This window comes from Bombyx mori, chromosome 2, assembly GCF_030269925.1.
Source record: "Bombyx mori chromosome 2, ASM3026992v2".
NCBI lineage: Eukaryota > Metazoa > Arthropoda > Insecta > Lepidoptera > Bombycidae > Bombyx > Bombyx mori.
This window is the reverse complement of record NC_085108.1, coordinates 4,223,063-4,237,500: the sequence shown is the minus strand read 5'-3', so window position 1 is coordinate 4,237,500 and position 14,438 is coordinate 4,223,063. Positions and strand designations below refer to the sequence as shown.

Here is a 14,438-nt window from a genome sequence, read left to right as displayed (position 1 = left end):
GCCTCGTGGAAGTGATTGATCGTTTATGTAAACTTTTTTTATAACACGTTTATCAATTGTTGTTAATAATTATTTGCTGACATTATCGATAAGTTATTTGCGTAATTCTCAGCTTTTTTTTAAGGGATTTTATGACCTGGTAACTAAGACCTTTAGGTCAAGCCTTATTTTAATTTGAATGATACGTAACTTTTTTACATGAAAATGAAATGAAGTTGATTATTATGAAACAGCATGAAGTGGAATGAAAACAAAATGAAATGACATGAGATGAAATGATACGGGATGAAGTATAATCTCAGCAAAATAAATGGTCATTTACTGAGATTTTTTCAGTGGACTTTTTGGAGGATCTCGAGAAGTTACGTCCAGCGACTTTGTTTCATTTTCCCACATTTGTGCACTTTCACAGATATTAAACAGTTAATAAACCACCATTATTACAACACATTTAAACCCGAAGAAACACTAAATAGACAAAATAAAACAAATCACGCAACTTCACTCCTCGCGTTCCCGCCAAAAAGTCCTGTAATTGTCAGCCCACAATATCTGCTACAGATTAACGTTACATTTTGTTGATTACGCTGACGCGTCGTTATGACGTCACTAGTGCGTAATGCTAGTCGTTTTTAAATCACTTTTTACAAAAGACATTGTCATCGAAACCCTAATTTCATTTTTTTTTTGTTGGATTGATAGTTGGACGAGCTCACAGCCCACCTGGTGTTAAGTGGTTACCGGAGCCCATAGACATCTACAACGTAAATACCGCCAACCACCTTGAGATATGAGTTCTAAGGTCTCAGTATAGTTACAGCGGCTGCCCCACCCTTCAAACCGAAACGCATTACTGCTTCACGGCAGAAATAGGCAGGGCGGTGGTACCTACCCGTGTGGACTCACAAGACGTCCTACCACCAGTAATTACGCAAATTAGAATTTTGCGGATTTCATTTTTATTACACGACGTTATTCCTTCACCGTGGAAGTCAATCGTGAACATTTGTTGAGTACGTATTTAATTAGAAAAATTGGTACCCGCCTACGGAATTCGAATACCGTAGCATCGCTAGATACAAATTCACCGGACGTCTTATCCGTTAGGCCTGGACTTGTCGCACAAAATTCACATAAAAAATAAACAAACAATATTCCTGTAGGATTAGTATGCAAAAGGAAGGAACTATGGAAAAGTCACTAGTTTGATCAACGTAGAAATTCCATCAATCAATGTTCCACAGACCTCTTTGGAATAACATATAGTTCTGGTCTTATCATTACTTTTTCCGAGAATGTTTTTCAGCTAATTTATAAGTCTTATTATCGGATACTAACAATCTTAATCATTAGAATCCAGTGATCCTACTAAATAATATCATAAGTACAATCGCTTCTGATGATGCCTATTTTATTACACTTAACATACAAAGATAGGGTTATACATTGTTGCACATCAAAACACAATTTACAATGAAAAACATTTAAACAGGCAACTATAGTTGAACGATTGGCAGTATCTTCCGAAGAACCGTTTTTATTTTCAGAAACTCTAAAATTATACACTATTTACATGATTTTAAATAATAAACAAGATACAATATTTACAGTGGTGTATCAAAATAGATTAAATCATTCTTCTTTAGGCTTCTTCTTTGACACAAAAACTACTGGACAGATTCAAATAAAACTTCGCAATGTAATGGCATATGGGCTGCAATGTCGCACGATCAATGAACTGTGAGATCTAAGAACTGAGTAGATCTGGCAAGAAACTCAGTGGCGATTTTAATCTGGTGATTGATACAACGAAACACCCAAATTCGATAAAGCGGCGCGACACCAGAACCCTCTCATCGTGGCCGCCGGTAACTACATTCCCGATCCTACGGACAGAATGGAAAGCAGTCGACGCCGCCCCAAATACGTCATTTCGGATCCTCCCGATCCACTAACGGTGCTTTTAGGTACCTCAAGCACCGGTCATCGTTCTCGTCGAACCCGTCGCTTGCGACGAAGGGCTCGGCGAGTACATTAACGCACAGACACAGCCCACTGAGTTTCTCAGTGACCCACTGATCCAGAGTTGCCAACACTGGCCATCAAGAGCAGCGTTTCGTTTTTTTTTTCCTACCTAATCTAATAGCCTTGAAATAGCTTCTATTTCAGCTTCACCTTTACATGTAGGTGAACTCACGGGGCTCAAACTTGACGACGTTGCTAACACGAACCCTAGCAAGAGCCGTGCTTCGCAGACTCTACCACCGGATCGGAAACGCGACCCACTGAGAAGATCCGGCGAGTAAACTCAGTGGACTATGTCTGTGGGTCAATTTACTCGTGGAGCCCTTCGTCGCAAGCGACGGGTTCGACGTTTCATACGTCGAAAATTTCATACTCCTCCGTCCGCGCAATTTTCGTAAAAAGGGATACAAAGTTTTTGCTTTACGTATTAATATATAGATAGGCAGGAAAAAAAATTTAATTGGGATCAAGCTTTTAATATAATTTCAAAAACAAATATGACAATTAAAAACGTTCACACGCCTCGTGGAAGTGATTGATCGTTTATGTAAACTTTTTTTATAACACGTTTATCAATTGTTGTTAATAATTATTTGCTGACATTATCGATAAGTTATTTGCGTAATTCTCAGCTTTTTTTTAAGGGATTTTATGACCTGGTAACTAAGACCTTTAGGTCAAGCCTTATTTTAATTTGAATGATACGTAACTTTTTTACATGAAAATGAAATGAAGTTGATTATTATGAAACAGCATGAAGTGGAATGAAAACAAAATGAAATGACATGAGATGAAATGATACGGGATGAAGTATAATCTCAGCAAAATAAATGGTCATTTACTGAGATTTTTTCAGTGGACTTTTTGGAGGATCTCGAGAAGTTACGTCCAGCGACTTTGTTTCATTTTCCCACATTTGTGCACTTTCACAGATATTAAACAGTTAATAAACCACCATTATTACAACACATTTAAACCCGAAGAAACACTAAATAGACAAAATAAAACAAATCACGCAACTTCACTCCTCGCGTTCCCGCCAAAAAGTCCTGTAATTGTCAGCCCACAATATCTGCTACAGATTAACGTTACATTTTGTTGATTACGCTGACGCGTCGTTATGACGTCACTAGTGCGTAATGCTAGTCGTTTTTAAATCACTTTTTACAAAAGACATTGTCATCGAAACCCTAATTTCATTTTTTTTTTGTTGGATTGATAGTTGGACGAGCTCACAGCCCACCTGGTGTTAAGTGGTTACCGGAGCCCATAGACATCTACAACGTAAATACCGCCAACCACCTTGAGATATGAGTTCTAAGGTCTCAGTATAGTTACAGCGGCTGCCCCACCCTTCAAACCGAAACGCATTACTGCTTCACGGCAGAAATAGGCAGGGCGGTGGTACCTACCCGTGTGGACTCACAAGACGTCCTACCACCAGTAATTACGCAAATTAGAATTTTGCGGATTTCATTTTTATTACACGACGTTATTCCTTCACCGTGGAAGTCAATCGTGAACATTTGTTGAGTACGTATTTAATTAGAAAAATTGGTACCCGCCTACGGAATTCGAATACCGTAGCATCGCTAGATACAAATTCACCGGACGTCTTATCCGTTAGGCCTGGACTTGTCGCACAAAATTCACATAAAAAATAAACAAACAATATTCCTGTAGGATTAGTATGCAAAAGGAAGGAACTATGGAAAAGTCACTAGTTTGATCAACGTAGAAATTCCATCAATCAATGTTCCACAGACCTCTTTGGAATAACATATAGTTCTGGTCTTATCATTACTTTTTCCGAGAATGTTTTTCAGCTAATTTATAAGTCTTATTATCGGATACTAACAATCTTAATCATTAGAATCCAGTGATCCTACTAAATAATATCATAAGTACAATCGCTTCTGATGATGCCTATTTTATTACACTTAACATACAAAGATAGGGTTATACATTGTTGCACATCAAAACACAATTTACAATGAAAAACATTTAAACAGGCAACTATAGTTGAACGATTGGCAGTATCTTCCGAAGAACCGTTTTTATTTTCAGAAACTCTAAAATTATACACTATTTACATGATTTTAAATAATAAACAAGATACAATATTTACAGTGGTGTATCAAAATAGATTAAATCATTCTTCTTTAGGCTTCTTCTTTGACACAAAAACTACTGGACAGATTCAAATAAAACTTCGCAATGTAATGGCATATGGGCTGCAATGTCGCACGATCAATGAACTGTGAGATCTAAGAACTGAGTAGATCTGGCAAGAAACTCAGTGGCGATTTTAATCTGGTGATTGATACAACGAAACACCCAAATTCGATAAAGCGGCGCGACACCAGAACCCTCTCATCGTGGCCGCCGGTAACTACATTCCCGATCCTACGGACAGAATGGAAAGCAGTCGACGCCGCCCCAAATACGTCATTTCGGATCCTCCCGATCCACTAACGGTGCTTTTAGGTACCTCAAGCACCGGTCATCGTTCTCGTCGAACCCGTCGCTTGCGACGAAGGGCTCGGCGAGTACATTAACGCACAGACACAGCCCACTGAGTTTCTCAGTGACCCACTGATCCAGAGTTGCCAACACTGGCCATCAAGAGCAGCGTTTCGTTTTTTTTTTCCTACCTAATCTAATAGCCTTGAAATAGCTTCTATTTCAGCTTCACCTTTACATGTAGGTGAACTCACGGGGCTCAAACTTGACGACGTTGCTAACACGAACCCTAGCAAGAGCCGTGCTTCGCAGACTCTACCACCGGATCGGAAACGCGACCCACTGAGAAGATCCGGCGAGTAAACTCAGTGGACTATGTCTGTGGGTCAATTTACTCGTGGAGCCCTTCGTCGCAAGCGACGGGTTCGACGAGAAGGTTGACCGGATAATTTAGAAAATGAAAAATACTTTAAGGAAGACAATCGCTGGCCCGGCGTCCCGAGGGGGAGGGTGATGGGAGAGATGTGCTCCGCACTAAACGCTTCACTCTCCTCCCCTTGCCTTTTCATGAGTTCTGTCTCATGCGAGGGTTGGACGTTGGTTGTTGAGCGACAGGAGGTTTTAGTCGGTTCGACTCCGACATGCCCCACCCTCCATCCCCAGTGGAGGGTGGGAGTCCGGCGATTTCCTCCGGACAAAAAAAAAAACGATTTCCTTTTCATCTCATATACCGAATACATTAAGGAGAATTACCTATATTGTGATAACGTCACTCGATAACGTTTTTAATAACATCCGGAATAATTATCAACAATAAAATAATTGATTACATCAGATGAATCGTGAAAACTTAATTTTGAAGAACGAAACGTGATTATAAATTACGTAATCAAGTTGACTGATAACTGACTGATAGATTGTAATATTTTGTATTTTCAAAGAAATCATCAGTAAAGGGCACGATATAAAAAAAAATACAAACTTTCTTGTGATAACGAGGTGGGTGGCGCATTTACATTGTAGATGTCTATGGGCTCCAGTAACCACTTAACACCAGGTGGGCTGTGAGCTCGTCCATCCATCTAAGCAACAAAAAAAAAAAAAAAATTACAAAAAACAGACTGCGTTTTCATTTAACATTAAAATTAGTGGTTCGCGGTTAATTCCTGTTTTTTTTTTGTTCTTTTTTATATACATATTTTTTTATTACCCTTGTAAGCAGACGAGCACACGGACCACCTGATGGTGAGTGGTTACCGTCGACCATGGACTTCAGCAATGCCAGGGGCAGAGCCGAGCCGCTGCCTACCGCAAATATATACTTCACTTAATTACAAATGCACTCATTCTAAAAGATAATTCATGACGTTTCGATAACGAAGTGATACAAGCCGTGTAAAATTAATATTTGAGAAGAATATTTGACAAACGTGTATGGGATATTTTCTACGGTTTTCGCGTGTCGTAGAAGATTATTGAAACTAATTTTACAGTTTAATATTGACGTTCCAAATACTTTACAGTGAAGCGTTTTATTGGGATACTAGCGACCCGCCCTCGCTTCGCTTCGGAAACATTAAAACACACATGAAACCAAAAAAATAAATAAAAAAATTTTTAAAAAAAGTAGCCTATGTTCATCAGGGACAATGTCGGCTTCTAATGGAAAAAGAATTTTTCAAATCGGTCCAGTAGTTTCGGAGCCTATTCGAAACAAACAAACAAACAAATCTTTCCTCTTCATAATATTAGTATAGATATAGATATAGACTAGCTGACACGACAAACGTTGTTTTGCCATAGTATGCGTTATTTCTAGGATATATTTTTTTTTTGGGTGGACCACCCTCAACATTTATGGGTATGAAAAATAGAAGTTGACCTATTCTCAGACCTACACGATGTGCACACAAAGTTTTTTTTTTATTTTTTTTTTATTGCCTAGTGGTGTGGACGAGCTCACAGCCCACCTGGTGTTAAGTGGTTACTGGAACCCATAGACATCTACAACGTAAATGCGCCACACACCTTAAGATATAAGTTCTAAGGTCTCAATATAGTTACAACGGCTGCCCCACCCTTCAAACCGAAACGCCATTACTGCTTCACGGCAGAAATAGGCGGGGCGGTGGTACCTACCCGTGCGGACTCACAAGAGGTCCTACCACCAGTAATATAAAGTTTAACGAGAATCGATTAAGCGATTTCGGAGGAATTTGGGAACAAACACCGCGACACGAGAATTTTATATATTAGACTAGCCGCACTCGCCCGCTTCGCTGGGCATTTAAAATTAACATCATTATTATTAGGGAGTATAACACTCATATAAATATTAGCCTATCTATTAAGTAAATGTATTTTTTTACATGGATACCAAGTTTGGTTGGTTAATTTACTCGTCGAGCCCTTCGTCGCAAGCGACGGGTTCGACGAGGACGGTGACCGGTGCTTGTGGTACCTAAAAGCACCGTTAATGGATCGGGAGGATCCGAAATGACGTGATTAGGGCAACGACGGCTTCTGAACTGATGACCACGACCACTCTGCCAAGAGTGCAAACGCCTAAGAAGAATAATGACAATAAAAAAAAGGGAGAGTCGTTCATTCGTTCTCCTTATGCTCCCTGCAGATCCAACCAACGTTCTGTCTTGTTATTCCCTTCCCACAAAACCAATTTCTATTCTCACTCCTTTACTGTGCACGCGGTCAGACTGTGGAATTCGCTGCCGGCTGACATCCGAGTTCGCAAGTCTGTTTCTGTTTTTAATTACAAGGTCAAACAATTCTTTCTCTCATCAACCGAATGATCATTGTTCTATACGCTTCGTATATACTGTGTTACTTATAATATTTTGTATTCAAGTTTAACAATATTTGCTATGTGTATGTGCATTACTATAATTCTCATGTTGTATTTGTTATTTTAGTTACGTGTTATTTGTTCTACACACACTCATCACTTTTAATTATTATTCTCATAATCCTCTCGCAGGTCTGCTGGAAGAGATTTCTTAAAGAAATAAGCAGCGCCGTTGTACATAATTTTCCTATTACTCTGTACTATGTCATCTTTTCTGTGTGTACATAAATAAATAAATAAATAAGTCAAACCGTAAAAGTAATTGTAATTGTGTTCACGGTAGATTATTTATTTTTTTACAGTACAGTCGACGTTCGGACATTTTGATTTGCAATATAAAGCGCTTATTTCAATGACACTCTAATTAAAAAAAAGACATGTCTTAATATTATTCTGACATTAAAATTAAGAACAGCACGTGCACACTGAAGCATTGTTCACGATCCAACCACGGATAAACCGGGTCAATGGTTCAAATACGAATTGCGTAATGCGTTTAATAATGGCCTGCTAATAAGGCTAGTTTTTTTGTGGTAGTGAATGAAGATTAGCGACGGTATTTGGCTGGTGATGTCTAAGAGCTCACCGTCCTCATGAAACTCATATCGGTGGAAGATTAGTGGCGGTATTTGGCTGGTGATGTCTAAGAGCTCCAATATAGACTTAAGAATATTATGAACTACATAACTAAAACACTCATTATTCTCACAAAGCCGCCGTCGCCTAAGACACATCTTTCCGGATGCCCCGGATCTACTCTTAGTGTTTTGGGCTCTTCAAGCACCGGTCATCGTCCTCATGAAACTCATCGGTGGAAGATTAATGGCGGTGTTTGGCTAATGACGTGTAAAGGCTCCGATAATGTCTTAAGATTAGGAACTACATGACTAAAACACCGATTATTCGCAAAGCCAGCATCGCCCAAGACACATTTTTTCGGATGCCCCGGATCAGCTCTCGGTGATCTAAGTTTCTCGCCGGAATTTCTCAGTGGGTCGCGATTCCGATCCGGTGGCAGTTTTAACGAAACACTGCTCTTGCTAATGACAGTATCACCAATTCTCTCAGGTTCGAGGCCGTGAGTTTTTTTTTTTTATGGCCCTTGTAGGCAGGTGAGCATACGGCCCACCTGATGGTGAGTGGTTACCGTCGCCCATGGACTTCAGCAATGCCAGGGGCAGAGCCAAGCCGCTGCCTAGTGCTTAATGCTCTCCACAAGCCTCGTTTGAAGAAGGACATGTCATAGCGCTCGGGAAACACCGTGGAGGGGAGCTCATTCCAAAGCCGGGTGGTAGGTACGTGGCAAAAAAGACCTCTGGAAACGCACTGTGGATGACCGCAGTGGCTCCAGGTAGTATGGATGAACTCTACTCCGGTGAGGGGCGGTGCGATGGTAAAAACGAGATGAAGGTATCATCTCGAACAATTCCTCAGAGCACTAATTGTATTAGTAATTAGAATAGCCCCTTAGGCGACCAGACCAGACCCACCTTGCTGGTGGTAGGACCACTTGTGAGTCCGCGCGGATAGGTACCTCCGCCCTGCCTATTTCTGCCGTGAAGCAGTAATGCGTTTCGTGAGGCAGCCGTTGTAACTATACTGAGACCTTAGAACTTATATCTCAAGGTGGTGGTTTCTTCTATATGGTATTCCTACTGACGGCAGATGCATACCACCATCTTGCTTATTTCTGCAGCAAAGCAGTAATTTCTTTCGGCTTGTAGGATACGACAGCTGTGTCTATACTGATACTTTAGAACTTGTATCTCAAGGTGGGTGGCGCGTCTACGTTGTCTATGTCTATGGATCTATGGGCTCCAGTAACCACTTAACACCAGGAGGGCTGTGAGCTCGTCCACCCATCTAAGCAATAAAAAAAATTAAAAAAAAGACAACGACTGTTCATTGCTTCACGTGAAATCTTCAGAAAACGCTATCTTGTTTAATTACCACGAACCGAGATAGCACGCACAAGCAAACATGCACTTATTCGCTGTAATAACAAGCTTATCTTTAAAGGAAATATAAATATTTTGCTTGAGTATAATTTTCACGTGCAGCACGTTGTTTCTCTAACTCATGTGTTAATGTGTTTGTTTATAATTTATGACTGACGTTCCATAGTAGTTATAACTAGTATTTTTTTTAAATTATATACAGTCAGACCTGGATAAGCGAGAGTTCAAGGGAGCACAATCTCATTCTCGCTTATAGAGGTTTCTCACTAACCCGAGTTTCTCGCTAATGCTCCCTCTGAATTTCGTTTCGCGATTTTCCGGATTCAAACGCATTCACTATTTTAAGTTCATCACTTAATGACAGTACTTTAATTTTCCGTTTTGACATGATGCAGAACAGAACTTTCCTTCGCAATTGATTAACGATAAACTGAGTAAGACCGACAAACAGGACGGTACACAGGCACACGTGTCCAGTCAAAAAGAATGCGATAAAATAACAATGTTATTTAGTTCCACGAAATAGAATAGGTTCAATATTGACGAGAAAAAAATACAAAAACAATGATAGGAAGTTCCACGAAAGTTAAGAATGAGTCATAAAATAGTAGATGTTAAATTTGTAATTTGTTTTTTCATTTGTTCCTCCTAAATAATATAAATAAAAAAAGCTCGACTGTCGCTTATAGAGGTATAGATAAGTAGCAGTCTCACTTATGGAGGTCCATGAGGGAAAAACGACTCTCTCTTACAGAGGTTTCTGTTTCTCGCTAATAGAGGTTTTGGGAGCTTAAAATGACGGGTCCTGGCTATTACTCTCACTTATAGAGTTTTCTCACTTATCCAGGTTTGACTGTAATTCCTTTATAAAGATAGCTCGACTATTATCTGGAGATTTCTGACATAAGGTGATTTACACACAGTAAAGGGTTGAAACATATTCACGGTTTCTGGATACGTGACATATCTTCGGAACAGCCGTCGTTACTATACTTGAGACCTTAGAACTTTTATCTCAAGGTGGGTGGCGCATTTACGTTGTGGATATCTATGGGCTCCAGTGACCACTTAACACCAGGTGGGCTGTGAGCTCGTACACCCAACTAAGCAATAAAAAAAAAATAAAAAAGCGAATGATGAACATTTATTCATTCTTTTATCGTTAAACATCGAATGTAGTATGAATGAAAATGATTTTTTTTCTTTCTAATCTTAAATATATTTAACGTCAAATAAATAAATACGTCTCCAACATGGAAATGGACAGGCCTTTGTTTTTTCAAAGTTAACGTGTAAATCTCCGTCAAATGTTACTGCATTCATGTGACGTCATTAGTGGCCAACATAACGACACAACTATAATAAACTTTCCCTTACTTAGTTAGTTAGTTAAAACTTAGGATTAAAATAAATATTAAAATATATACAGTGATTTAAATACGTTTCTTTTTTAAATTAATGTAGACCTGGCACCGCACCGCAAAACCCGCAAAATTATAATTTGCGTAATTACTGGTGGTAGGACCTCTTGTAAGTCCACAAGGGTAGGTACCACCGCCTTGCCTATTTCTGCCGTGAAGCAGTAATGCATTTCTATTTGAAGGGTGCGGCAGCCGTTGTAACTATACTGAGACCTTAGAACTCTTATCTCAAGTTGGGTGGCGACATTTACGTTGTAAATGTCTATGGACCCCAGTAACCAGGTGTGCTGTGAGCTCGTCCACCCATCTAAGAAATAAAAAATAAATAAAAACTAAACCACTGTCCTACCCTCCTGCCCAAGACAGAACCTGGGAAAGGTGGAAGGGATAACCGCACTCAACACTCTCCTTTTTTTTCTATATAGCCCCCACTTTTTAAGTCTTGTTTGTATCTTAACTACTGACAGTAGAGCATATTGCAAGTACACACGGACTAGGCAACATCATATCATACACAGGGTGTTCCCTTGGAAGAACTGCCTCATTTGAATTCCCATTTGATTTAATCACTCAGTAATATGTTTTAAGTTGAGAATTATTTTGGAATCCAATATTTTAAGACAAAGCTAAAATAGACAATGTTTTGTTTCTTTGGTTTACAAAAATAACAAGAGCAAAGGTTTTGCATTGGCATAGAAAGCATTGTTTTGCAAATGATAAGGAAAATAGATTCCGTAACAATAAATTCCAAAGAAATAATGTTAATAAGATATGATAACGTGTTTTTAATCTTTAAATAAGAATAATAATTCCAAGGTCATTAGAATAATATATTTCTGGTCAATGGCATATTTATTTGTTTTCATATGTTGGTGCAAGTGACGATCTTTTAATTACACTTGTAGACAAATATTTATTTTCCACAACACAAAGTGTCTATTACATTGCATTACTATTTTATACATATTACTTGTGATTTAAAATATCGTTGGGTGTGCCCAGACTTTAACCCTGCCAAAGTTTAACACTAAAACATTCCTGATACCAGTTTTGTATGGCCGGAAGACATTGGCAACACAATGTTAATCCCGAAGCACACCACAATTATTATTGTAACTATTCCTTCCCTTCCCTTCTCCCCTGACTGTTCAGAATGGAATACGTAAAATTGATTATAACTGAAATAAGTAGAATGGTGGTACTGGTGTAACCGACTGATTACTAACATACAACTTACCACCAGTAAAATGATATCACTTATAAAGTTCAACAATTAAAAAAAAATTGGTATTTAAGATTCGATTACCACAAAGCCTTACCAAAAACTTTTTTTTATTAGTATCTTTGGCTTCAGTTTACAGTTAGATTAAAAAAAAAAACCTTTTTAATATTTTAACTTCCATATTATTATAATTTATCTTTTATAAATACATATTACATTCCATATTTGCTTAATACTTATTACTTGTGCCATTTTAAGCATATATTATAATGCAACCAGGAAAGTGGACAAAGATCCTAAGATCGAAGCTCATGGGTGATGGTGGTCACGACCCTCAGACATGAGGAACACGACTCGAGGAGGAGGATAATGCAACCAAAATATTAGATTATATTTATTTATTGTCATCATAATGCCATAGATTTTTCATGATGCCCATTGCAGTAGTAGAATTGACATAATTTCATTCATAATTTCCAGGAAACAAGTCCGATACAATTTTCTCCTAGGATCACTTTTGCAAAAATCATATATGAGTCGACTATTATCAAAGCCGGCAATCTGACTTTTGGACAATTATTGGTAAATCAGAAAAACGAATTATTGACTTTGTATTCCATTGGCAGTCACAAAACTCTTCGGAACGACATCTTAGATAAATAACAGGTTAACTATTAACCTTTATTTAATGCAGGTTTTGAACCGTATTCTTTGAAGGAGACGATTATATTCAAATTTTTTTTGTCCAAATGCACAGATTGCCACCTTTGATAATAGACTACTCATATGAAGTATACTCAAAAAAATATTTAGAATTAATTTAATTTCTATGATAACTTGCAAATATTATTTTTCTATATCTAAATATATATTTTATTTCCAGAATCTTCTTCATTGAAAATGCTGGTTTTTAGAGTAACTAAATTGGTTTTTTAAAGATTTTAATTCTAATTTTAATTAATACTTTTTTGTCATTAAAATGAATTAAATTAGAATTTAAATTTTGGTGTTTATTTTTTGTAAACTTGTAATTGATTGACACATTCATACTGAAATAGAAATAAAAACCGTTTCTGTGATTCCAAGCTTATCATACTAAACCAATATCTAATATATGATTATGCTGGTGGAATATCGAATATTTTTATATCATAAATGATCTATTGTAGAACTCCAATGAAATTTTAGTACTAATTAAATTCTTAATGTATGATGTAGTCGTTCTTAGATGGTTTAAATAAAGAAGTTAACAACAAAAGTCGCTATACGTAATTTATGCGATAAACCTGTTTTTGGGGAAGATACTTAAAAACAAAAAAAAATACTTACGCCGCAAGCTTCTCGCTACTGACACGGAGAAATTATTTAACGCCGACATTTTGATAAATTAACCACTAATTTTATACTTTATTTCACTCGAATTAAGGTTTTTTTATTTAAACTTATAGATTAGCACAGCACATCCACTTATGGTCACAAAATTAACAGTACATAAATTTTAAAGCATGTGTTTCGAATTTTGCAAAAGTGACGTATCCGTGCGATAAATTTATCGTAAGAGGCGCGGCGACAATATAATATTAAACCAATTGCCAATAACCGTCGTGGCGTGGCTGTCCTGAATCTGAAAGATAAGCTATCGCTTTATTATTAGAGAAATATAAATCAACAAAGCAAGCAACCAATGCAACGACCCGATACAAAGCTTTGACAGTTTGACATAACATTTTATTTGACAAATGACTTTAGAATTTTATTGACAGGGATGCCTCTTGTTTCATTCGAAACAAGATAAGGATTAAGGAATCAGTTTAATACATTCCGATTGTTCTAACAAAATATCAAAGATGAACAATTTCGTTTTAGAACATAATTAACATAATTACTGACTACATAAAAATTGGTATTATCTTTACCCCAATTCCTAATGCCCAATATCTGACATAGGACACGCGTGAATGCACGTATTTCTCACAGCTACCAACACATATTACGAAGGCATAAAGAATGAATACATACTTTAGAATTGTGATAAAATTCAATCTTTTTTTTTTATCCAAATATTTTACTTCTTTTTTACATTTAATCGGCTAGATAAAAAAATAACACGAATGTTAACTAGCTGCTTGTTCAAACATTTTAGTTTCAATGTTAAAATTCATATTACAAACGCGAATTTTATACTAAAAATTGCTTTGCGGGAAATAGACAGAGCGTCCCCTTTCAATCACCTCCCTTATTTAATGCTTCAAACGTTTATAATAAATATCATTAGCGGATTGACACCGTTTCTTCAATCTAATACTAATTTTATCCGATTTCTCAATAAAACCATCAAAGATTGTACAAATGTTTTCATCATAATTACAGCCTATCCACTGGCTACAGCTGAACATAGATCTCTCCAATTGATGTCCAGTGCGGCCGGTCCGTTCCCACCTGCATCCAAAGTGGCCAAACCTGACGACGCTGCTAACACGAACCCT

At 37.6% G+C, this 14,438-nt stretch overlaps 1 protein-coding gene across 2 annotated transcripts in view; it reads right to left on the bottom strand.

Moving 5' to 3' along the window:
• LOC101746269 (NAD kinase 2, mitochondrial) overlaps nucleotides 1-13,664 on the bottom strand; it is a 35,285-nt gene extending 21,621 nt beyond the window's left edge. Inside the window, exon 1 of one of the 2 annotated variants that reach the window (XM_038016794.2) lies at nucleotides 13,282-13,664. In XM_038016794.2, coding sequence (XP_037872722.1) covers nucleotides 13,282-13,330 — 49 coding nt within the window. In that variant the 5' untranslated portion in view covers nucleotides 13,331-13,664. Of the gene's footprint in view, nucleotides 1-322; nucleotides 529-13,281 lie in introns of those variants that run through there. The other variant, XM_062673029.1, reaches the window with a different exon arrangement.
• Nucleotides 13,665-14,438: the final 774 nt, after the last annotated feature.